Source organism: Syngnathus floridae, chromosome 19, assembly GCF_059516105.1.
Source record: "Syngnathus floridae isolate MCC-2025c chromosome 19, RoL_Sflo_1.0, whole genome shotgun sequence".
NCBI lineage: Eukaryota > Metazoa > Chordata > Actinopteri > Syngnathiformes > Syngnathidae > Syngnathus > Syngnathus floridae.
The window spans coordinates 6,856,423-6,882,536 of NC_142431.1; the positions used below are offsets into that span (position 1 = coordinate 6,856,423).

General features: G+C 44.3%; 2 protein-coding genes and 1 long non-coding RNA gene across 4 annotated transcripts in view; 1 reads left to right on the forward strand and 2 right to left on the reverse strand.

Annotated features, from left to right (window-relative positions):
- cep57l1 (centrosomal protein 57, like 1) lies at positions 1-2,721 on the reverse strand. The gene is made up of 11 exons (XM_088361624.1): positions 2,513-2,721; positions 2,009-2,165; positions 1,775-1,924; positions 1,579-1,700; positions 1,396-1,506; positions 1,241-1,318; positions 1,044-1,136; positions 921-980; positions 608-852; positions 402-546; positions 1-299 (listed from the first exon to the last, which is right to left on the reverse strand). Exons 1-11 carry the CDS (start codon positions 2,531-2,533, stop codon positions 90-92), a joined length of 1,392 nt encoding a protein of 463 aa, XP_088217750.1. The 5' UTR covers positions 2,534-2,721; the 3' UTR covers positions 1-89.
- sesn1 (sestrin 1) overlaps positions 2,646-26,114 on the forward strand; it is a 27,946-nt gene continuing 4,477 nt past the window's right edge. Inside the window, exons 1-3 of one of the 2 annotated variants that reach the window (XM_088361618.1) lie at positions 2,646-2,787; positions 3,623-3,693; positions 4,263-4,583. In XM_088361618.1, coding sequence (XP_088217744.1) covers positions 4,308-4,583 — 276 coding nt within the window. In that variant the 5' untranslated portion in view covers positions 2,646-2,787; positions 3,623-3,693; positions 4,263-4,307. Of the gene's footprint in view, positions 2,788-3,622; positions 3,694-4,262; positions 4,584-25,109; positions 25,389-26,114 lie in introns of those variants that run through there. The other variant, XM_088361620.1, reaches the window with a different exon arrangement.
- On the reverse strand, positions 12,116-19,789 carry LOC148381954 (uncharacterized). Its single transcript, XR_015854340.1, has 3 exons — positions 19,286-19,789; positions 12,969-13,058; positions 12,116-12,519 (listed from the first exon to the last, which is right to left on the reverse strand). It is a non-coding gene; the product is annotated as an uncharacterized LOC148381954 (long non-coding RNA).

Genomic DNA, 26,114 nt, shown 5'->3' on the forward strand with positions numbered 1-26,114 from the left:
TAAAACAAAGTGTATCAAATATTTTATTAAAAAAAAAAGTAGATATAAACAGTTGAAATTAAGATTTAAAAACACGTGGCTCATCAGATTCAAGGTTCCCATCTGATGTCTTCTTCTTTGAGGCTGTTGCGCAACTTCTGTGTCTCCCTGAGAATGCGTAGGCTCTGCTGACCTGCGCTGCTCGGCCTGTCCTGATGACGATTATAATTTTTCGGTGCAGGAAAAGACGACGATGGCTGCACAGTGTTCGGCTCGGTGGCCTTGTTGGTGGCCCGCGGTTGCTGGCTCAACTTGTGGACCTGAAAGAATGATAATATATGTCAGGCTTGACGCGCAATGGAGATTTTGAAACATCTGATAGGTGAAGTGTTTTTTTTTTTTTACTCCCACGTGGATTTTACCGTTTGCTGGTGTTTTCTCAGTTTAATGATCTGCGCTCCTTTTTTGTCCATCCTGGCCACTATACTTTCCAGTTCTCTCTGCAGTTTATTCCGTTGCTCCATTTGCTGAGTGGCGTCAATCTGACGCATTAGCTCTTGATGTTCACTGAAACGCACAGATAAATGTTACTAAATGCGTGTATAATGTTCGTGTCGGCTGTACGCACAAGCCCATCTGTCCCAGCTCGTCCTGAAGGGCCAGCAGGAGGTCGGACAGCGAGCCCAGCGACTGGGCGTCAGGTTCGGGCTCCTGGGCCACCAGCTGGACGTCCATGCGCAGGCTCTTCCTGGCACCGGCGCCGCCCGAGCAGTGCAGGGCGCTCAATCGCTCGCACAGCTGAGGATGGTGGTGCTTGAACATGTGTAGTATGCTCTGCATGTTGGCGTGCACCGAGTGGCTCGGGCTGGTCGACTGAGAGTAGAACCATCCAAATGTTACATAGGGCAAGTGTGGAGTGCTTTTATTCTGCTAGGACTTACCGTTCCTGCCACAAATGGAATCCTTTTGTGCCTCTGTATCCCATTCGATATGGGGGATTTCTGAATTGGAGCATAGCAGGCATCAGTTGGCGCATAAAGCAGCCCCAGATTTTTAAATAATACCAGAATGGGCTTTTGGGGAGTCTTCTTTGGCTTCGTCTGGTGGACGGCCGGTGGAGAAGATAGTCGGAGGTTGAGGTCCAACTCTCGCTGCAGCTGTGGACGTAAAGTTTTTTTTTTTTAAATTGTAACTGGTGAAATGGACTAAATTAATCTTAACATGGAGGCTGCTGCTGTATATGGAATGGATTTGGACTTACCTGGCCTGCTTTCTCTTGCACAAGTTTACGCTCATGCTCTTCCTTCAGAAGCCTCTCCTCCAGAACAGCAAGCTTCATCTGTCAATAGCAGAGGCAAAATTAAAGAGCTACAAAAAAATAAAAGACAATTTCAGGTAATGACATAGCAATCTTACCTCGGACAAGTTTTGCGTTCTGCTCAGTTTGAGACACTCCGATTCAAGTTTCTGCAGCTTCTCGCGCTGAATTTGGTTGTTTGCGTTGCTTGGCTCCTTCTCTTGTTGCTTCTATAGGTTTAGTTCAAACGACAGATAATAACACTGCTTATAGGTGTGTGGTCGAGTGCATTGTCGTCATACCTGATTGTCCATCGGAGTGCCCTTGTGCTTCCTTGCCCCGTCCACCATCTTCCTCATGTAGTCGAGCTGCTTCTCAAGCATCTTACAGCGAGACTCAGCAGACTGCAGCTTGGAGTCCAGCTCTGTCACCAAGGCCGCATCTCACTTACGAGCCATCACTTGATATTTTACCATTTTTGTCTGTGTATGTAGTTACCGCTCCTGTTCTTGCTTTCGGTCACCGGCAGGCTCGTTGACATGGCGGCAGGCTCATGCTTCCTCGCATCCGAACTCTTTTCCGCTTGCTGCCGCTCCTGCTCCAGCCGTTTAATTTTTTCCTGAAGTGTCTTCAGTGCGTCCGCGACACCTACAATGGGCAAGATGACTTTTTGTGTCATTATATATTTTAGTGACATTGACCAACCCCCCCCCCCCTAAACTCCTTACATACCCTGGCTGTTCTGTATAGTCAGTTGGAGCTCAGGACCGTCCATACGGGGATCTGCGCTTTTGGGGTTCCGCCCTGCTCCTTTTGGACTTGCCAGTATCTTGTCCGGAGGTTGGTAGTAGCTCCCTATGTAGCTGTTTTTGGAGGGGGAGTCTAAAAGCTACACATAACAATGCAAAAGTTCTTTACAATCTACATTCTAGAAGAAAGAAAGTGAATTCAACTTGTCATGCATCATTTGAGGTGGCAGGCAACTTAACTCCATAAACACACTGAGAGGACACTCAACACCATTGCTCAATTACACAGAAATGAAATTGTACTATTACAGAGTAGTGAATCTACAATTCAATACAAATCATGTTTAATTAGCAAATATAACGACCACGGTGTTATTATATATCTATTACACACTGCGTATTTTTTTGCAGCAGCCTAAAAGATTAAATTTAAGATAGGCTAAGAGTTAGCACTACGTGCACGACGATCCACATTCGAAACGTTTACCTTGTCGTGGCTCAACTCCATTCTGTAACATTACGAGAAATCTCGTTCACAACAGAAAGCATGCATCTGTATTCATTACTCTTGATTTACAGCTATTTGTGTTAGCCGTTGCGCGCTAATGCAGCCGTTTTGACAGACGGTTCCGACGGTTTAAATTTCCCTCTTTTTCTCGACCTCTTGATTCTTGTTCCGCCTGCACACAAGTTCCACCCTGTCCACGCCATCTACTTGCACACTTTGTTGAAGATTACGCGATTTAAAGACGTCACTGTCTCGTAAGTGTGTCCTCATAGACACGAGTTGTTGAATTGGAATAATAATTGATGGTTTCAATGACAATGAGTCAAAGTCAAAGTTTTGCACGACTGACAAAAGATATTTTCCAACACATTGGCAATTGATTCTAGTTGCACTAATATTATTCGTTCTGCACATTAGGGATTTTTTATCACTTGCATTCTTTGTACGGTGTTTAATACGCTGGGTGGCCTTTAGCACATAGGACAAACAACAGTAAGCATTCTAAAACGTTGCCAAGTTATTTTTTATAGCATGCAGGGGCCATGGCCATTACATTTATTAATCTTTTATCGTTTGTTACCTTCATGTTACTTTCTCACTAAGTCTACAAATTTTACTGTGACATACATTACAACACATTTTCCAAGGAATGGTCATCCAATAACATTCTAACCTTTTTCTCACTCGTTGCACAAATAGGGATGACGTCATTTAAACAACAACCCAAGAGTGCAGGGGGGTTGAAGAGTACTCCCCCCTTTTTCTGTTCGGTGTTTTTTTCCGCACTGCACGTAGTTTGTGATAAACAAGTTGAGGAGGTATGTGGGGGGGGGAGAGACCGTTATAGCGTGTTGCATGCTGGGAGTTGTAGTTTATACAAAACTACCTTTGGTTAGACAAAATTGTCAGGAAGCTTCGATGAGAACTCAACTCCCGAAAGCCTTCCCTTGCCAACGGATTGATAACCAATCAGCTGTCAGATCTTCTTCTGTCCCGCCTCTAAGAGCAGACTACCTCTTGCCATTGGCTTATTTGGCTATCAATCAAATATTTACCCCGTCGTTCTGCCCCCTTGTAATATTGCTGCAGGGCGAACGAGGCTGGTCACTTCTCTGTAAAGGTGTCCCGTTGCAAGACCTGCACCGAAGAATGTGACTAAAGTAAGTAATTTATTCACGACACCCTTCTGTTTTTGTCACATTTTGACTGTTAACCCTTGTTCGACAAACGACATCGCCCTTTTACTTGCACTGTATTGGTATAGGAGCAGATTGAATGGAGCTCGGTGACTAACAGGCAGGCTTCGGTATTTACTCATTTTTAATGACGTTTTGGCGTTCAAGGTTGTCATTTACAGGCGAGTAAGTAAGTAAGCTGCAGGAGATTGTTATTCCTTTTTATGAGGCTTCTTTTGTGGTGGAAGATCAAGTATGAGGAACAATGTCTTGGTATGAGGTTGGTTTAAATCCCCTGCTGGATGCCTTTTAGAAGGCAATGCAGATGTTGGTATCTGACGTCAATAAACAGTTATCATATTGTCATTGTATGTGCACATTTGGTAGTCTTTTAAATACGCAGCTCTGCAGTCTTGTATGCCACAATCTCCACTTTGCTGCATCACTCCGTTTTTGCCAATTATGTGGTTTGTATACATATCGGTATTTGATACATGTGTATCATCCCATATGTGTACATTTTGAGTGATCTCATTTGCTAATATTTGCCTTAGCTTTACTGTACTTCAACAACACACATCAAGTCTCCATATCAGAGGATGGACATGCAGGACCAGGAGACTCTGGGCAGGTGGGATGGGCTTGCCAGCCGGGATGCCAGCTCCAGGATGGCCACCATGGAGCACCTTCGCCAAGAGGTCCTGAGAAAAGTGGAGGCTATCGAGCCTGTGCCTGCGTCCTCTCCCTCACTGGCATCCGGGTCACCTCCCAACAGCGACCTGAACGACATCTTGGCTCATCTCCTCATGCTCACCAAGCGGTGTCCTTTTGAAGACGTGAGGGAGCGATGCCTCCGGCTTTTACAGGCGGTCCAGGTAGGAAGGCTTTAGTATTCCTGTTGTTTACGAAACCCCTTCATTGATCAGCTGCCATCTGCCACCTACTCGGAAGTACCAACCCTTCTCAAAACCAATTTCTGCTTTGTCAATTGGATTAGCATCAATGACGCCCTTAGACAGCACTCTTCTGTTAAAATATCATATGCACCAATGTTATTGTAGTTAACAAAACAAAATAGCTGCAATCGTAAAAAAATGCATTGTCATCAGTGAAACACAATAACAATACAAATTCAACAATACAATACTGTAACTACATCTTATGTTTAAAATAAAATGAAATAAAAGTTATAACAAAGATGCTCTAATACTGAACAAAATCACCGCCATCTACCGTTTAAGAGGAATTACTCCCTCGTTCTTTTTGTTGCTTGTTAGAATGTCTCATCCTGACAACGCAATTTGAGCTGACATGTTTATTGGAAGTATCTCATAACAATCTTTGTCATCCAACACTTACAACGTGATCTAGTGTATGTTTAACTCGCTTTTGTCATCTGGTCTTAACTGCATCAGCTGAAATCAGTTTCCCTACCGTACACAGTGGGATAGTGAGATGGATATTTTTAGGATTAACGTGTCAGAGCCGAGCTCTCTATTACCAGTCGCTAGAAACAATTTGAGGGGCTTGGCATCCTTTGCTGTTCTCGCTGGAGTGTTTTGGGATGGTGGAGGATAGAGGCCGAGGGATGAAAGAGGGAGAAAGCTGCTTTGGAGGTTTTAGCCTCGCACTGTAGTACACGCCGTCTGGTATTTTTGAATTATGCTAAGCTGCATTTGCCCCACGGCTTGCCAAAGGCTGCTTTTTATGAGCCCATCGTTGAGGATGAGCTCTTATATTTGAAGACCCCAAATCCTTGACCTCCCCCTCCTCTCATCCGCACCACACCTTTTTTTGCTCTTGTTAGAAATGGAAAGGGGTGGTGGGCGACTTTAACGAGGGTCCTTTTTTTATTTTATTTTTTTATTTAACCTTTAATTACCCAGGCAAACTATTAAGAACAAGTTCTTATTAACAATTGCAGCCTGACCCAAAGAACAATGGCTCTTTGGGGAGGGGGGGCAGCTCAGACGGATCTTTAATGCTGTCAGATCCTCCGAAGGAAATTTCTGGAAATGTCCTCACAAGCTGTGATAGCTTTTGGAGCAAAATCAGATTTGGTTTTAGAAAACTTTATTTATCCCCCAGCATTGATGCCTTTGCGGTGTTATGTTGCCCCACGTATTAAGAGTGAGCCCCACGGGTGAAGGGTTATTGGGTCAAGGCTGAAAATAGGGATCTGTGTTTGTGAGTGTGTGTGTGTGTGTGTGTGTGTGTGCACCCGTTCCCATGAGCTATCCTCGTCCATGTGTACATGCGTTTCTGTTCAGTTTGTCAACAAAAAACAGAAGGTCATCCAAGAGGTCATTTATTGGATGCAAATCGGTCAAAGGTCAAACTATTTTTTTGTATCAGTCTTTCCCACAATAGTATTTCGATCACTTGCAATATAAACTAAATGTCTATACCCATAGATGGATTGACATGCTGTACACAAACACACACACACACACACACCTACACACGCAAAATCAACAGAGACAATTGTTGGGATTGACGAGGTGGGCAGACTCCATCACCCGGTCACCATATTCCCTCGGTCGCATGAAAGGAGTCCAGTCCAGTCCAGTCGTTTGAAAGGCTCACAGAGTGGCCTCATTGTATGATGTAATTGCACCATTGTGTTCTGCCTCTCAAATGGTTTCATTCACTTTGCATCAAGCATGCGGGAGGGTTGCAAATGGATAGATCATAGCAAGTCGACATTGACACTTGATTACATTACATCGAACGCTTAATGGTTTCTTTCATGCATTATTCAAATCCAAACCTCAATTTGTGCCTCACACGTATACAAACGATTGTACGGTCACGTCTATTAAATGGAGCGGTAACTGGTCTGTCAGAATCATACCATGTGCTTTATTTATTCTCGTGATTAGTTTTTTAACGCCCCACGTAGTTAATCACGGCCGTTTAGCACAACCTGGCAACTGTCGTAATAAACACTCGTGCCGATTTTTTTTTCCTCTCCAAAGTGACTCCCACCTCTACCAGAAAAAGTAGACCACCTGACTTTTTGCGTGAATTCTTGGTAAATAGTGGTGAGAACGGGATGTGTGACGACATGTTCTCACTATCGCATCGCTCGAGTCAAGGCTGAATAAACATCATGTGCAGATTTTTGGACAGATGCGGCATGACGTCGTCGTGTCCGTTCGGACTGTCGTGGCAGGCAATCTGTGATCATTTCCGGAATGTTCCATTTTGCTCCCTTTCTATATGCTTGAATGTGTTGCCTCAGTGTGCTTTTATGTGCATGGGCATGCTGTCCATCCTCTTTAGAGCCTTGCTGATTTACTGAGTCAATCGAGGGGGGGGGGGGGGGGTACATAGCCCTGTGGTCTGCGCAGATCTGCTTGGATTAGAAGAACTCTCTGTAGAGCAGGTCATACAAATTGTACGAAGAGGGGGAGAGTAAGCTCAGCGAGCAGCAGGCGCTGACCTTTGGCACAGTGACTACACAGGCAAATTCTGTGTTGGTATGGAAGATGGGAACGAGACTTGACGCTGCGTATATTGCCAGCTGTGCTTCCCATGGGTGGGTTACGTGAATCAATTTAACTAATGGCGTGTATTTTTATTTTTCATTTTTGAGGGGGATACACAGACAGACCCCCCACTTTCAAAACCAGTGCAGGATGCTTTGGCCTACAGTGAAAGACTGGATTCAAGGAAGTGGGGGGGCATGTTGGTATTGTGCAAGTAGGTCATCGGCAATCCGGTAAGCCTGAATAAATGATAAAAAAAACGAGCAGGCTTTTATAGTGGTTACCATACCAAACCACGGGTCCCCAAACCACCAAAATCTGCATGGTGGGAGGGATGGGTTCATGTCGGGTTTGGGATTTTGCAGAGTGTTAGCAGTCGTCATGGTGCTGGTGACATGAAGTGCAATGGCGAGGGGGTTGGTTGTTTGGTTGGTTGGTGGGCACTGTGTTACTCGAGGACTGAGTATTTCTAGCCGTGCTATTCAGTTGATAGAGAGCCAGAGGAGTGGAATTGGAAGGCTTAGGTTCACTTGGAAGTGGAGAACGGAATTGGAGGCAAAGTGAGGTAGCAGGTGCAAGAAAAATTTGATGGATCTTTCAAGACCCACAAAAAATGCTCAAGTGTGAGGTCTGACTGCTAGCGTGTTTGGATTTCTATCCCGTTTAATGCTAATGTTTCTCGACTTCATACAAACGTATTTTGAAAAAAAAAAATAGCGAGTGCAGCGCGCCGTCAAGCCATTCCGCTGAATAAACAAGACTCACAAGCCTCGCCGATATTTATACAGCAATCCCAGATGAAATTACATTCCTCGAAAATGATTTATTACGGCCCTCTAATGCTTCCTTGGTGAAGGCGTCCCCCCCCAAGAATGTGTTAAATCCTCTTTTCTGTTGGTTTTAACGCTGCCAGTGAAAACCCAAGCTGGCACAATCATAAATCAGATCTGCCCGCTTATTTGCAGCACAACGTGTTTAATGCGACAAATTATTCCAACTGAATCTTTAGAATCAGTTCACTCAAAAGAATCATTCAAAAGAATTGTTCACCGAATCGTTCGTTTTGTGTGAATCACACATAACTTTATGTGGTTTGGCATTTGACCATGCGACAATTACGTATTTACGGACCTATTAAAATTTGGACTTGTTGATGCTTCAATGTGCCCTTGTCTTGTACTAAATACACACAACAACATACACACGTCGTATCTCGAGCTGGCTTCTTTTGACACGCATACACTAAAATGGCCAATTGGTCAGAATTAATTTGAGTGAAGTCACGTATAAAGACAATGAAATCAGTACACCTTTTTACCTTCTTCACCCTCTTTCGCTCTGCCTTTTCTTTGATGGCTCACGACGGACCTTTTACTGCCTGCTGCAATTTTCATTACGGCCACATGAGGGCACTGTGAGTCCACGCGCTGCCTTTGCGGTCTTGCCGGGGGTGGGAATTTTCCATGCACTGGGCATGAATGTTTGCAATGCTCCGCATGATTTTGATATTTTCCTTTTGCCCTGGTCACCGGGCTGTCATCCAACTGGTGTGTATTTGTTTGCGTGCATGTCTATGTGGTCAGGCCTGTGTGTATGTGTGCGCGTGCGCTGAATATCTGCTGATCCGTCTGCCTTGCCGTGCGTGTGTGTGTGTGTGTGTGTGTGTGTGTGTGTGTGTGTGTGTGTGTGTGTGTGTGTGTGTGTGTGTGTGTGTGTGTGTGTGTGTGTGTGTGTGTGTGTGTGTGTGTGTGTGTGTGTATGTGTGTTTACATGTCTCGGGAGATTTATAGCAGGGAGCGTGAAGGATTTCAATTCATCTGGTAACCAAAGCTAGTCAGCTGGCTGCGGGCCTGACTTAAGTCTGAGGTAGACCCCTATTAGGATACAAACCGCACTCTGCTCAACACTTTGGTCAAACTGCCAAAAATACACAAACAAAATTACACGAATCCCCAATGTATGTTTTTCTTAGCAATGTTTACAGTGCTGTTTTAGGGGATTTTTTTTTTTTTTAACAGTATACAGAGGTAACCCCAGATACAGTCCCCTCCAAAAGTATTGGAACAACACTGTCATTTATTTTATTTTTTTGCACAAGCTCAGTCCCGAGCTGCCGTGTTGTTTTAGCACGTGCTGTATTGTTCCAATCGCCGCGCCGTTGCGTCCGAATAGCTATTGTGAGCTTTTCACGGGCTGCGTTGTTGCCGTGTATATGAGCGCTTTTTTATGTTGCAGGCCCTTCGTCAGAAGCTGCGCTACGAAGACCACCCCGTTCTCTCAGTCGTTCACCTCTGACCTTGACTCAACGTGTGTGTGTTGACCACAATTCCTGTTAAATATAATCAGCTCCGCCTTACCGATATTATGCGATAAATCATAAATATGAATCGACGACTAACTCAAAATCCAATCGCAAATAAAACCTGATATCAATGTATGATCATCTCACTCGATAAGCTTCTGTTGTCACTTTTTATGTTGTTCTCAGCGACCGCATGTGTGTAACGTGCCAGAGGACGTGTGCGTGAAAAGGGAAACGCTGGCTCGCTTCCTTTTTTTTTTTTTCCTCACTTGACAGTTCAACGTATTCAAACCTCCCGAGCACACCTAACCTTTGACTTCATCTCTCAGCAGCTTTTAATTGTATGAGCCACACCGTTATTTTTTTCCATCACACTTTTCGGGTATCTTTTTATTGACTTGACATATAGGCTTGTCTAAGATAATCTCATGGATTGTTGCCAATTATTTTGGTATGGAATTTAAAAGAAAAAAAAGTTTTGTTATTCCACATATTTGGCAGCTCTTAAAGTTCTTTATGAGATAAAAACAAGCTCACGGACGGACCAATTAGTTCCTTATTTGGAGTACTGAGCTAAGCTGTAATGACCATTTTATAACTAGAATGGCCGTCATTGTGTTTGTTTGGCCTACTTTTTCATTTTGTTTGTTTTATGAGTTAGTTGGCGGACTTCTTCTTGGTTCATAGATGATAACAATGTCATTAGGATTCCGTTCCGTTAATATCCAAATTCTCTTGAAATATTGTGCTTTGGTATTTTCTTGTCATTCCGTTCTCACTGGTAACAAGGAAGCTTAATCCATATCCCAGACCTGCTGGCTTCAGAATGCAAAAAATGTTTCATGCAGTTGGAATTTGCAGAGACAAAAGCTTTATCTTTCATCACAATGCAGCTCACATTCTCAACTTTCAACTTTTTTTTTTCTACAAAATGGTCACGACTATGCCAACTTAGCTAGCTAGCTTAGCGTAAACTTCCAGCAAAAGCGATTAACCACTATGAGCGTCACGTTTCAAATCCCGTTTGTAATCTCATGGCACCAAATAGCTTAGACAGAGATCTGAGCAAAAGTTTAGAAACAGCGCAAAGTGTGTTTTTTCGGAATTTTCGTCAGTGCCGTGCTGTGCCATGTTCATTGGACCCGATTCAGGCAAGCGTCAAAGGCTCCACTGATTCGCTTCTCATCACTTGACGTCAAACTAGAAGGAAGGAAGGAAGGAACTCCATATGGACCTCTTGTCATATACTTGACGCCGCGTCGAGGGAAAGCAAACATAGTGGATAACTTATGTAACGTGTCTCCTCCACGTCCGGGGAACAAGTGGAGGTTTTGTAACCTGTCGTGAAAGAAGCCCCTATGATTTATCATCCTTGCCCGTTAAGCAGAAGAAATAGGTCAATTTCTTGCAAATCATCATGCGTGTGTGTTGAAACACTCCAACTGTTCTCTTTCTGTCTCCGAGTTCTTACTGGCCATCTGGTGTTTGCTTATCTTTACGGAGGCTTTGTTTATGTTCCCATTGCAGACTTTCAAGACGCCTTTGTTTTGTTTGCCCTTTTTTTTTTAAATATTGTGAGCTATACAGGGACTCGCGCTCTATATGCACCAAGAGACATTGTATTTATAGCCCAAAGTTAATATTTGTTTTCAAATGAGCAGTGAGGAATCTGGACGCTGAAATATGTAAATGCGGCTCTGACTAGCTCCAGATGAAAATGAGTTGATTAGCATAAATTGGATGTTTAAACCATTTGTTGCTGATTCAGCGGTTGCAAAGCACAACCAGTTCTTTTATGGCAACTGTTACTTTTTGTGTCTTCTTTGGAAATCTGGGTCAGCAAAGTAGGTTTTGTTGAATCAAGGGAACCGCTGCGAAATACCGCACCTAACCGTGCGTTTCGGAACACAGGTGTGCAAAGGTGAACATCTCGCCGAGACGTTGTGTGCAAACATTCAGTCATCGCTCTCCATCTTGGATGTTTTCACTACCCCCGCAAGGAACCAATAGATGGCCGAAAATTAATATTTGATTTTGTTACAGCACGCGCTTTTGTTTTTATCCTAAAGTTCAATTTGTTTCTTCGGGAGAGTTTTACAAGTCATCTTGAGCAAAGTAGGTGCAAAGTACTGGCCAGTAAAAAGTAATCAAAAACACTCTCGGCTGATCCAGTGAAATTGGCCGTATCATCTTTGTGGAGTTTGACAGATTTCAGACTTCTGTTGCAAAAAAACCCCAAAACAAACACATTTGTCATTGTGAAACTCGATCTGGCAACCAATGAGGAAAAACAAGCCATGGATGTTTTCTTTGCTCAGACTGTTGCGGCAGAACCAGATAGTGTGTTTTGTTTTGTTTTTTAACTTTTTTTTTCCCCGGGACGCTTCGAAACTTCACAGAACCGAACAAAGAACGAGGTTAAGAAAAAGTCATCCTCATGGCGGGAATGGGCAGGATTCTGCGTGCTGCAGCCCTCGTGTTGTTTACTGCTAGGTGTCCTGTTTGCACTGGGACACAGTTGTTACCGCACTTGCCAAGCTTCCACACCCTGTGACCAGCATTAATCAGCGTGCACGCGTCTTTGTGTGTGCGTGCGTGTGTGTCTGTGCGAGGGAGGATGTGAATGATGTTTATGTGCAAGAAACAAAGTGTGCTCTGTCTTTTTTTTGGGGGGGGGGGAGCAGGAGTGAAGGGGTAGAAAGCGAAGTAGATAGCGATAAAAAGCATGTGAATATTTTGTGTATTGTAGAATTGTGTGCGTGCAGTGGAAACACGCACACACACTCCTGAAATTGAGATTAGCCCCCACCTAATTGTGGGCAAGCACTTAGAGCCTATTAATGCTCCCCCCCTCCCCCTTCCATGCATCACTGTGAAGACTCAGAAAACAGGAGACAGCAAAACAACAACTGCCGTTAACTGAGGGCGCGTCGGCTACTCTGATTGGTTGTCCCCAGCAGCCGGGCCGAGCCGCCATTGGCGGAGAGCGACACACCTCTCGATCTGTTTACGCGTGGCCTAAAAAACAAAGGTGGGGCCATTTAAGGAAGTGGGGAGAAGAGGCGGGGCAAAAAAAAATCTCTGGAAAACATTCATTGGAGCCTGTCCATAAACTTCTAGGAAATCGAAGTTGTTTATTTGTTGTGTGTGTGTGTGTATGTGTGTGTGTGTATGTGTGTGTGTGTGCGCGCGTGTGTGTGTGTGTGTGTGAGCGATGCTAATTTAGTCAACAGCAAGGATAAGTTGCATTGGGAAAGGAAAAAAAACAACACGGTTTATCATGTTTCTGCAGCCGAGGCCTGTCTTCGCTTGCGTTGCTTCATCATCAACAACATGCTTCTCATAGTTGACACACACACACACACACGCACGCACACACCAACACGCGCACACACACACACACACACTCACAAACGAAGTACCACAAACAAAGTACCCAGGAGTCATTTGTCTCATGTGACCCGTACCGCATGGCGTGCCTCCGCTATCAGATGCGTACAGTAGGCAGAGTGCCTCATCGCAGACACCTAGGAGGAAGCGGCAGTATTTTTTTTTGTCTGCAAACAGAAAACATTGTCAAGGCAGGAAGCCAAAGGTGAAGCCCATCGTTTAAAAGAGATGCAGAAAGCCTTTACAGTTGTTGACATCAAAAATCTACAAAGATAGCGTATGCATCGTAAGACGGGTTAAATAGCTAGCTTGATAAATACTTTATTGCATCCTTATGTCACGTGTTTGCCCTCTATTAATGGATACGTGCTGTATAAGTCGCAGGTGCATGAGAATATACACTAACAAGAGTCGTACAATTGTAGAAGATTAACTGCACGACGTCAACTGGTGCAAAATGATCCGTTTCTTTTCCTAATGGCTCCCATATGTGTGTGAGAATGCACAACAAACTGCAATGGGGCCAAAAAAAAAGCCTGTTGAAATCGTAGCGCCATGTGTGAGGAGTCACTTGAATGTATGTGTGTGTGTGTGTGTTTGTGTGTGTGTGTGTGTGTGTGTGTGTGTGTGTGTGTGTGGAGAGGGGGTCGTTGAGCTGCAGCCCACTGGTTCTAACTAGTTTGTCTGTTTTTGCGGGCTATGCGGCTGCGGGCGGGCTTGTCTCACAAAGACGACATAATCACAGAGGACAAATAGGGAAGACATACTCCCAGGTGATATGGGAGATATCAATAAAAGAAACGATCGATGCGGAGAAAATTATGAGGGGAAAGTCCTAAGTGGCTTTGACAGGAAACTCAACGTGCACAAACGGCGGTACCAAAGCAACACCCGCCGCCCCGCTCGTCAGGTAGTTGCCGGCAGCTGGCTTTCCTGTCCGATCAGCCCAAATGCTGAGGCGGCAGAGTGAAATAAACAGAAGAGAGGCTGCCGATACCAGCCTGATACTGAAAAAAAAACTAAATCTGATATACAGCATTGAGGATCTCATTGTTATGCAACCCTCCGGGTTTATTTCTGTTCTCTTGACACCCGTGTGAGACATTTCGCACGGACGAACTCCTCGTCCTTTTTGGTCCATCGCAATGCACAAAGCTTGAGTACATCTCAAACAATGACAAGGAAAACACACAGCAGTGGGAACAGCTGACTGGCTTGGAAAAAAAGGAAAAGCAGACTGATAAGGAAGTCTTCATAGGGTGGGTCCACACACATTGGAAAAACAATCATCCCGTTTTGTTATATTTCTGTCCTTGAAAGCAAAAGGCAGAAAAAGTCCGTCTGCCTCACATGCTTAGCAATCCTCAGACACGAGGCAAGTTGAAATACGATACAAGTTTTATGGGGTGTTGCTGACATGACAGATTCAAGGTAACGCTCGGAATGAAGAAGAAAAAAAATCGGCCCGATAGGACGCGATGAAACACCGGGCGATAGCCGTTTGCGCGGAGTGCTTGTTTTTTTTGGCACATGGCCCTCGCAGCTGCTTGTAGACAAGGTCCTCGGCGCAACTCTTTCAAGCGCTGTGATGAATACAAATCTCAGTGTCTCATTTTGGAATGTAAGCAATAATTTCCCTCGGGATGAATAAAGTATGTATCAGTAAGTGAGCATATCGCATCCTGATTATTATATGCGTACGTAACCAGGCGATGGCGAGGTAGAACACACAAAGCAAACTGTCCTGTAAGTAGTTATGGCAACATGCTTATTGCCTCAGTCCCAAGACAAGTTTGACGTGCAGCATCTATACGTTGTCGTCCTCAACTATATAAATCTGTCAATCATATCATTCTCTCGCTCATCTCGCAGATGTACGGCGCTAGCTTTTACGTAATGTTGACTCAAAGTTAAATTTGGCCTCTGTCAACACGTTGTCGCGACTGTTTGCAGAAAACGTGTCAGGCATGCGCACATAGTACAAACAAGCCTTGGCTCAGTTACTACTAAGGTTTCTTTTCAAAATAATATTTATATAATATAATTACATAATATATATAATAATTATATAATCTAATATCTTAATATAATCTGGTGCGAGAAAAATATAAATAAATAGCGACTCACATTTGTATCCTCTGCAAAGAACCAGCATTATTTTGTAAGATATAGTTTTGCAATTTCGACACAATCAAATTATCACATTTGCAAAATGAAGCGTAATTGATTTGATTGCATCATTAGTATGCCGAATGTCACAGGCACTCATCCAAGACCCACAAAGTTACGATTGTGTGTGTGGGTCCACTTTTCCTGTCTGCTCCCTGTTCACATCCAGGGGTGTGTTCCGTTTACTTCCTGACCACGCGCAAGCTTCCTTCGCTTCTTCCAGCTCGGTGAAATCTTTTCTTTGTCCATTTGTAAGCGCTGGTGACGAACGCCTCCGGCTAAAGTGCAGTGGACGAATTTGATGCGATGCTCCGAAGATGCCAGGCGATAACGAAAGACGCTGTTATTTTCCCCAGACGGCGAGGTCAGCGCTTGAGGAAAAAGTGCACTTTGGTTTTTCGCTATCTGTGCTCCCTTCCTGCAGCTCACTTTGTCAGCGCTACCTGCCAAGAGGTCACCGGACCGTCAGCGCTTGATAGCGATGCTTCTCAAACCTTGATGAGATATCAATCATGTCTTAGGGTGAGAGAAAAGTCCAACATGCTGTTTTTGAATGTGTTTACATCATTTCCGTAGCAAGCACTGGAAGGGGCGAGTGACCACAATCAGGGTTCATATCTCAAACCTCAAACTGTGAGGCAGACATGCTAACCACAAGGGCACCTGGTTTATATTACATCTAAAGCACAGGTGTCAAACTCGAGGCTCGGGGGCCAGATACGGCCCGCCACATCATTTTATGTGGCCCGTGAGGACAAATGTGTCAATACTAAAATTGCAAATTGGATTGAAAACTAGTTATGCATCAGTTTGTCTTCTAGCTTATACTGTTATCATATATTAGGTGTTCATACATTCATTTCGGTTGGGTAATAACGGCCTACGACACGGCCCAAAACAAAAAATGACTAAAGACTGTAAAATAACATGAAACGCACATGTAAACATACATAACATGTCAACACTTCTCCATTGGGCTTCATAAACAAGAGCTAGTAGCTGTGGAGGGGGCCATATACAATAAGGCATGCGCGCGGGGGGCTTTATCTACACTGTCAGTATGGAAATTGTTTTGCCCCCCCCACCCAGCTGACTGCAGTTTGAGTTGTAGCATCTGTTGCTTTGAGGGGGCCTGTTATTTATCAAGCTGCTGGGAGCTCATAGGGAGAAAAACATGGCCAACTATATAGGTTACCCCCTCTTCCCTGCACCCTCCCTCCATCTTAAGACATGTTGTTCAGAGCCATGTTTGTGCTTGGGGGGGCGAAAGTGGGAAGGGAGACTAAAGATGGGATGTGGCCTGAAGACTTTCTATAGACTACAGCAAGTTTGTGTGTGTGTGTGTGTGTGTGTTGTAAGATTTTGGCACTCGATACTGTTTTTCATGTCTGCTGAAATAGTTGAGCGCAGAGAGGCGGGCGCAGCCTCCAACTTTTTAGGAATCCAGCCGCACGTTCTTAGAAATTCTGCCGGAAAAGAAAATGGGCTTTGTATGTTTGCTGTTGGCTTTGTAGTCGTATTTGTGCGGCTAATTCTCGTACACCTTATTGTATTGCTGTCAAGCTTACACAACAGCGAGTTAATGCTATTTGTCACCTTTTTAAACAATTTTGCACACGTGTGCAGAATCTGAGCTGCCTCATACGTCAGCTGAGCCCAGCTGTCAATCCTGCTTGCCCGTTGACAAAATTAACGATAGCTTCGCTCGGAGGCGACGACGGAAAGGAAAACAAATCAACGGTGAGCTGAAAGGGTGGAAGTATGGATTTATAGAAAAGATGTAAACAAATTGATAGAGGAGGCCGCTGGCTGAACATTGACTGGAGAACCAAAATGAGGCTTACATAAAGAACGAATCAATGTGAACACGGCACACCTCTGCTGATGTAACCCTGGCGCACAGTGGAGCCATTCATGCAAAGTTGTTTTCTGCACTCTTTTTTTCTTGTTTTTGCATAACAGCTCATTTCTTCGTCCCCTCTCTCCTGCGGCCAATTGCTTCTGTGATAATGTTTTTTAATCTGATTTAGAATTCTTCACACTATAGGTCCAAGTATCTGCTCTGGCCTGGTAAAGACCACGAGGAGAGCATGCAATTCAACACAGGAAATCCCGATCTGAGATTTGGACCCCGGACAGCAAACTTGCTTTGTGCTCTTATTTAAGATTTATTTAATTTCCTATCAGCAGGCTTCTCCTCTAGCGCCCCCGGTTGCTGTTCAATGTTCTTTCTTCAAAACATTCACACTGAGAGGCATCAGCCGGTCAACAGGATATGAAAGTGACCTTTCCTCCATTTTTCTTCTTTCCCTTCAACCCGAAAGCTGCCTGCACTGTGTTTACCCGACTCGGCTGCGTTTGGCATGGTGGCCTTTTGGTTTTGGAGCCGCTGCTGGCGTCTCGTCCGCGTTCCATTCGGCCACCGGCTTGCTCGCTCGTTTTATGGGTTATGGCTGAGTCACTTGCACGTGTTTGGAAGAAGGTATCCTCGAAGGAGATGGAGACAACTCCCCTCCCTTCCAGCTGATGTGGAAGGGAAAATGACCATCTGCTGCCCCAGTTGCCCAGTGACTGGACAACAGCCTTCCTTTATGGCACACTTCCACCGCCCATTGTCTGCCCGAGACTGGCTATGTGTGTGTGTGTGTGTGTGAGTGTGTGTGGGTGTGTGTGAGTGTGTTTGAGGTCTTCATTGTTCCATTTTTCAAAGTGCATGAGAAATTGTGCACTTGCTTTTCTTCCTGTGCACATTGAAGTAAGCGCTCTCTGTTTATGCGTGTCGGCAAAGTCCAATGTACATCCAGCAGAAGTGAGTATTGTCTGAAGTCTTCCTGTGGGAGTCTCGTAGAGACGGCGCCCCTCGCACGGGATCGGCGTGTTAGTTAAACTAAAGGCCAAAGACCTGCTTTTGGTGCGAAGACGTGTTTGGTTTTGTTCTCCGGACACTAAAACACACTTTTTAAAGCCATTGCATAAAATGTATTGATAATACAGGGCTCAACATAAATCTAGTTTTGACCCTTTTGGGCCACCGTAGTTCTTGTCTGGTTCTCTGCAAGTGAAGAACACATGCTACGATTGAATTTTCAATTTCATTCCCTTGTTTACCGCTTTTGTGGGAATCTGATTTAGTAAAGCAGCATTATCGCCTTTCCCACTTAAACGAGCGGGCCCCACTAATCCCATAATGAGCTGACGCCGCTCCAATACTTCACTGTGGCTTTGTTTCTCTTCACCAATGTGCTTTGTATTGCTTGTGTGCACTGTGTATATATGTGTGTGTGTATCCTCTCAGGTGAGTGTGCCCAAAAAGGTAATCTAGTGTATAGAGTCATTGATTTTTCCCGCTGAGCAGGAAATGGCTGGTTATTGATTCTGTGGGACAATGATGTCACCAGAGGTAGCGCTGGCTGTTTACTTATCCATGATAAGGCGGCAGCCCTCCCCGTGCTCAAATAGTCTTTGCTCGCCGTCCTCCCGCCTTTTATCACTCTTCTCTCATTACTCTTTCCACCCGCTTGCCTTTTCATTGGCAAGCCGTGCCCTGCGTAACCCCGGCGCCCGTTCGCTGTGACATAATCAGCGGCCGAGGGGATGCCGCCTTTACATTCGCAGCCATTGTTATTTTTACCAAAGGTGCAATAAATGTATCCCTTTCACGCTCAAACTGTAAAAACATTATTAAGACTTTAGTAACTGTATCAGAAATATTTGAAGTAACTTTTTTGACTATAATAAAACAAAGTAACTTAATTTTAAACAAGGTCAAAATAGGTGCTACTCTAGTAGCACCAACTCAAAAAATCAAATTAAATAAATCAAATAAAATTACAAATTTGAATATTACAAATTGAAATGACAGTACTTATTTTTTTAACAACCTTAACTCTTCCTCATTTCAAAACAAATGTGCACACTTACTTCCGAAGAATACTGACTAAATGGCAATTTTGCTGAGATTACAAAAATCCTTTATCAAATCCTCTCATCGTCATTTTATCCAGCTATGACAACAAGCACCAGCGGACTTCCTCATCGTGTCAATACGCATGAGTCACGCGAGATTGTCGTCAACACCGGTTGTCTCAAAATTGTCACGCAACGGCTGTAAAGTGTGCTTTGACGCCATTGAAAAACTCAATACATTATTACCGTACTCTCTATTTTGCCTCTTTGTTTGAAATTCTACTAAACAAAGTGACCAATGTAAAGGTGAAAGGATTACCTCATCACTCTTCTTATTTACTCTGCATCAGGCGCTGTAACGTTGTGCCGTAACACAAGCGCGACATCGGCGCTATCTCTGTGACCATCTTTAAGAACATTCCGTGCCCGCGTTTGTTCTATTCAGTTTTAACATTGAAATTCTCACCCCCTACTACATTACAACTCAGTGTTTGTCTAAAAAAAAAAAAAAAAAAGAATCCTCTGGGAGTGAGATGCAAAAAAAAAAAAAAAATGCTCAGCTGTCGCTTTGTCTTTTCTTGGTCCTGCTGGTTTGTAACAGATTAACCACAGTGCAAATATGTCTGACACTACCTGTGGCATTAACAGAGGACACACACACGCACACACACACTGCTGCCTGGGTTATGAGGTCCACTGAGAGTTTTTAAAGGTCAAGACTCCGTTTATAAATAAACTCTACTACACTGACTGAACCCAATACAACGGATCGTATTTGTCAAATTTTCAACCGTGCTCCGCCGTATTTAGCAAGAATTGTCTTTTTTTTCTTTTCTTTTTTTTTTTTTTAAAATACACGTGAGCCATGTGAGTGACTCACATAATTTCGGATCCCCGCGGATGTCGCGACTCAGCGTTTTCTACATTTATCCACACTCATGTGATTTCAAGTCATCAGCTGGTGTTTTTTCATTTTTGAGGAAGTCGTCAGACGCTGTCGTCTGCATCCCCTCGGTGTATGTTTGGACTCGGCGTGCCTTGTTGTGTTTGCACACATCCAGTCTTCGCTGTCTTGACTGCTCCTAAGCTTGTCACCAAAGAGGAACGTGCCGCCAGTCACTGTCAAATTGTGTCCTGATATTTATGAACCTGAATACACGGTGTGCTACATCGAAGCTAGCGTGTTACGACGAAGCTAGCATGCTAGCCGTCAACCCTTGAATTGTACCTAATTCAATATGGCTTTGTTGAGAAGACTCAGACTCGTGGTTGTCGGACAAACCTACCCCAGGCGTTGCTAAATGAAACAGACACTACCAGCATGGACCAGTGTCCCGTATTTTTCGGAATCACCCGTAACAATCATCAGTAACATCCTGAGCGGAGCCACTATTGCCTACAGACATCAACATCAGGGCCATGACAACAAACTCTGCTTCATTCAGGAAAAAAGGTGACAAGTTAGTTTTGAGAATATCACAAATGGGATTGATGGCTCATCCGCAATCAGGCGAAGAGGACAGAGGTTGAGGTGATCGAGTTTCCCCCTAATGGCATTTCATAAACGATTAAACATTAACGGGCCGGCGAGCGCTTGACGTCACTCTTCATTGAGGTCCTGTCCCAACGTTTGTCCCGCTCTTTATTTAGCACTGGAGCTCATTAGCTTTTAATGAAGGAATCAGACACTGAGAACAATGATTAGGACATATCGCTTCCTCTTGCCTTTTCACCACCGCCATTAAAGGTTTCAACAAAAAAAAAGAATAGTGGGAGGGATCCCCCCCTCTCCCCCCCTCTCCCCCCCTCTCCCCCCCTCTCCCCCCCTCTCCCCCTCCCCACCTCACCCCCTCCCCTTCTCCAAATTTAATCAGACACTTAGTTTGGTAATGAGATCATTCTGTCAAAACTTCTGATGAGATTTTCTAGCCCAACAGATTCACTCGAAGTCTGCCTCAAATCTAAAAGCAAGTAGTTCCAATTAGAACTTGGGCGCTTTTACAGTATGAACAGCTCAAGGCAATATAAAGGGAAAAAAAAAAAGAGAATAGCGGAGTCATAAACATGACGGCCTCTAATCTTTCCTGACATGTTATATCAGACTTTATCAGTGTCTGTTGTGGTCTGCGGTCTAAGCCGGTGAACTTCATTCTGGATCAGCACTCCAGGGACTGTAACCTCTTTTGTTACATAAAGACTGACTGCATATGATGAAAACACAGCCTGCTGGGATTTTTTTTCTCTTTCACATTTTTGATGACGAGTTTGGTAGAAGCATGCTGTTGACAGACAATAACAATTAATGTACATGGAGAACAAACAGGCGGCCTGTAGCGGGAAGTAGCTAAGCGCAAAAATATACTTTTACCTAAGTACATGGTGTGAGTACTTTTGCAACTTCTGCAGGCTGATCAACAACAGTGAGATGACTCATTTTTTGATTAGTCAGCAGAGAGAGCAAAAAAAAAAAAAAAACAGCTGCTCATTCCAGGAGCGTCAAATTGTCGCAGTGCGAGCGAGACCCCTGATATAAGGTCAGCTTTGTCAGCCTCGTGTTTTTTGGACGTAGTAAGAGATAAGTCCAGCATACATTTTGTGTCACAGTTGCAAAAATTACTCCCCCTTATCTCACCTGTAGTCTTTTCTAAAATTAGCAATGGGTGCTTGATTCACTCTGTCTATTGAATTTGTTTTCCCCCTCTTGCAGCTTGTTGTATTGTGACAGCTGCCCACCCTTTGTTAGAATAACATCCCCGGGAACTCACTTTTCCTCACGTGCGCACGGAGTTTGCTCGCCAACGCCTTTTCCACCCTCGATTGTAGTGCTGTGTGTGTTTCTGTTATCAAGGAAATTGATGAATTGTTCATTCATTAGTCAAGTTGAACCCTTAGCTCAAACGTAGCTTCACGACTGGTTCAAAAGTATTGCAACAACTAATATGGTGCAGGTTACTCTAGGTCATCTTGAAGTGGTCGCAAATGCATGTTGAGGCCTGCCAGTGGTGACACTTAAGGGTTAAAACCTCCATGTGGGTGGAAGAGCTAGCTTTAGTGTCGCCAGGAGATTATGCACTTTTCGCTCTTTGTCAGAAATTTACATGCACGTGCGGAGCTCACAAATTTTTTTTATGGCAGCTGTCCAAGTGCTTGCACAGAAAAACAAGTCTCCCCCAAAAAAATGAACAGAACTGAGCCGAGCAGTCGGCCGTGTGAACTTTCTTGTATTCATTAGACAAATCCGCCGCTAAACTGTTGCGGCGATGACTTTCTATGAAACACAAACCCGATTAGGCTGCGCAGGGAACGTCATACCTCCGTGGAACTTTTTTTTCTTTTAGAGAAACAAACGCCGTTAAAGAGAGAGAGTGAGGGTGCGAGGAGAAGATTGGCTACTCTCGTTGTTGTCCTGTCCTGCCATTGGTAGATGACTGTTGCTAGGCTTGTATCGGGTTTCGAGAGTTTTTTTTTTTTTTTTTTTTTGCTTCCTCCGCTCTCTGTCCGCCCATAGGTCAGGTTTGAACTGGTCTGGTGGACTTCTGCTACTTGTTGAACATCCCAGCGAAAGGAAAAAACCCCATACATGATTCTCACTGCTGGAGAAAATAAAAGGCGAGACACGTGCAGAGTTTGGCACCGTGTCGTCTTTTGTTTTTCTCATTATTGGGCGAGTCATCCTCCCTGTTGGTTCAAGGCGTTTACTAACCGTTGTGTTACAATTGCAAATACGTCTGCCGGCAATAAAAAGTAGCTTTTCGCACCTTGTTAGAGTGATGCTATGCAGCAAAAATGTGCAAGTTAAAACTTTGTAGCACAATTGTAATGCTGCGCCGTTTTGATATTCAGAACTTGAGGGCAAAAAGTAAGCATGCTTTATTTTTTGGGGGCATCAAGACGGTAAGAAAATTTTTCTGTGCTATATTTTAATTGCGGAATGGCGTAGCTCGTGACAAATGACATTTTCCAGTTCATCCTCTGCATCAACAAGCTGCATCCTGTCATTTGCGTGCGTGTGTGCCGGCCCTCGTGCTATGCCTAGTACATCATTTTTATTGGCCACTTAGCTATTTCATTGTGCATTGTTGACCGAGGCACGAATGTGATGGCCTTAAAATGTCACTCGCACGTTCATGTGACGCTCGAAAGTCAACATTTAAATCTACACTGTGTAAGAATTGTAAAGGCTTCAAAAGCATTACAGTGCAGAGGTATGCTATCAAGCTATATAGTGTTGTGTTCTGGCTGTTGCGATGGTGACCCGCAATCACTCGCTTTAATTTTCTGTCTTATGAGCAGACCTGCCAGGACAACAGTATAAGTACATTTGGGCTGTAAAAATGTCATCTTAAAGCCTTTGGTGGCTGGAATATATCCCACGTTGTGACAACGAGGCACTCTAAAGCGAACTCGCACTTCACCATACTCTGTTTGACGTCTTTTCTTCCGCTATATGTTGGAGGTTTCGTCTCGTCCTCAGTGGGAAGAAACATAGGAGGCCGAAAAGCACTGAAACAACAGTCTCATCCTGCGGGATCATCAGTGCGTGCACAGTGACAATAGCACCGGCCAAGCCAGACCCCCAACACCCCCCCCCCCACACTTCTAGTCTATAAGCGCTTTTATGTGAAAGGGGGGTCCGGTGTGTCGCAACGCTGACCGGCCTCGCTTCTGCAGCTTTTGCTGAGCCGCGGGAGTGCTGACTCCAGCCCCTGGGAACATGTTTACCTCTCTGTCCCGCACCCCACCCTGCCGGCGGCAACAGGAGTGGGGTCCCGAGGTGGGAGAAGGGTGGGCGAGGGAGGCTGGCTGGACGCACACAATGAACCTGCTGAATACTGCGCGATGGAGCCGGGCCGTGCAGTTGGCTGCCAAACTGGCTGGACAGGCTCTTGATCAAAGTCCACAGAAGGGGGGCAAGGGGGTGGCTTTTTGGCTCAGTCACTATACCAAATTCAGCTTGCTAGTAGTTTTTCTTGCAAAGAAGAGCCAAACAGATGGTCAGATTAGTATTGATAGTTACTACAATTGCCACTGCTTAACATATGGGAAGCAAGAAGTGACCGTAATGTGGCACGCAAGTGAACGTGTTATTGTCAGGCTGGGATAAACAAAGCCATAAGAGCTGTCCTCCTTATCTTTACCCCCCCCTCCCCTCCCCTCTCCTATCCTGTCCTTTGCTTCTGAAGGGAGTCCTTCAGACGCCTTGATTAGTGGAGGGATCACATTATTATCTGTGGTCTGAGAGGCTGCACCGATAAAAGCCACTGTTCAAGGACCCGCAGACCTCGTCATCCTTTCAGATGAGATTATGATCTTAATTCAACCCAAGCGTGTGCATGTGGTGGGTCACATACTGACCAGTTTCTTTTTAAAGTAACCACATGACATTAGCAAAACAATTTGTTTTTTAATCCAGCCAAGAATAATGAAAAGTAAATGACATAAACATCCCTGTGAATAGCTGTCATATCACCATTCACTACTAGATGGCGGACATGCCTTAGTCGCACTTTCCCTCTATTCTACAACATGCTTAAAACTAATAATGTGCATTTTGGAACGGCATGTTGATTTTTGTGTGTGTGTGTGTGTGGGGGGGGGGGATGCATAAAATGAGTTCTTGCACTTTGATGGTTTTTCTGTTCTGCAGTTTTGTGCCATCCTTGAATGGCATCTTTTCCATGCACGAGAGCCCTCTGCACTGGGAGGAGAGAAATCTTATCAGAGTGGCCTATGTAGTTATTTTTTAGATGTTCAAAACCTTCTGAACCCTCTTGAAGGCTGCATGTTTTGATTGCCTTTAAAAAGAGAAAGAACAAATGATCAACTGATTGGTTTACCTTGATTTAGATGTGCATCGTATCACTTTGAATGAATAGCCACGGTAATTTAGCATACAGAAAGGATTGACAATTTAATCACAAGTGAACAAAAGAAACAGAGAAAGATGTGGCGATGTTTTCTTAAAGCAAAAGGGGAATGGCTTTTCCGCTCACGTTTTGCCCCCCTCCTTCCTCTTTCCTCACGCTTAGCTCCGCCTTCTCCGCCTCTTGATCGTTACCATTGGCTGGATGCAGTGTGTTTACGCTTCGCGATTGGCCCACTCACTCGTCGCTCAAGCGCTCTCGGCTTATTTACCGAAAGTATGAGCGAGGGGAGGGGGCAACTAAATGGAGCAGCCGGAGTGACTTGGCTGCTTGTCGGGCTCGCAACAGCTGACGAGAGCGGAGCACAGCAGCCTCCCGGGGAACAAAGAACGGGGGGACGGTTTGCGTAGCTTTCGAACCCGATCCAAAAGCAGCCAAGTGCGGGGAGGACGAGAGATGAGGCACGCTGTGTCACCATCGGAGAACGTGGAGAATTGTTCGTTCGCCGTGACACACTTGTTTAAGATATGTGCCCATTGTGAACGGCTCGGGAAAAAGGTAAAAAAAAATATATAAGTTCATTTCTATATCGGTGCAGCTTCGAGAAAATACCACATTCGAGTATTTGTTTTTGTGATAAACGAATGTCAGTTGATATTTGCTCTCGGGCGACTGTTCTTTCCTTCGACTGAATGAACTGCAGTGCAGTCTTTTGTCCGGACTTGTTTTTCTGTCAAGTTTGGGGGGGGGGGGGGGGGGGGGCGGCTTTGGATGTTTTTAAAGACACCCCAACACACATTTTTACTGTCACTTTTTTATCGATGATGTTGAATGATTTAGTTTGACCACATTTAATTCCCGACAGAATTAAGCCATTTGTTGCTCAACTCATTCATCACAGCTTATTGATGGTCATGTCCAGAGCATGAAGGAAAAAAACCCCGTTCTTTTCTTTTTAGGTTAATTTACATCCCTATTGACATCCCTTTTAACTTGCTGTAAGATTATCAAACCAAGCCATATTTATCGGTGCTGTCCACAAAAAAAAAACAAAAAACGATATTGCATCACCACTTTAATTACCCTTAAAATGTCACTTAACGACTGCTGTGTCTGGTATGTTCATTATATTGCCATAAAATGCGTCATGTTTACTGACACTGTCCTCAAAAACTAATATTTCATCACTAAAACCATAATTATCCATTAAAATGTCACATTTGACAACTATGCAATGCGCCGCTGTGTCACGGTTGCTGATTCTCAAAACTGACTTTTCACCGT

What these genes read in the sequence shown, in the direction of transcription:
- cep57l1 (XM_088361624.1), bottom strand. Translation starts at nt 2,533, where the DNA reads ATGGAGTTGAGCCACGACAAG. An exon ending in TGCAAGAGAAAGCAGGCCAG is followed by an intron (nt 1,137 to 1,240) that starts GTAAGTCCAAAT and finishes TTACGTCCACAG; the next exon opens with CTGCAGCGAGAGTTGGACCT. An exon ending in TGAGAAAACACCAGCAAACG is followed by an intron (nt 300 to 401) that starts GTAAAATCCACG and finishes TCATTCTTTCAG; the next exon opens with GTCCACAAGTTGAGCCAGCA.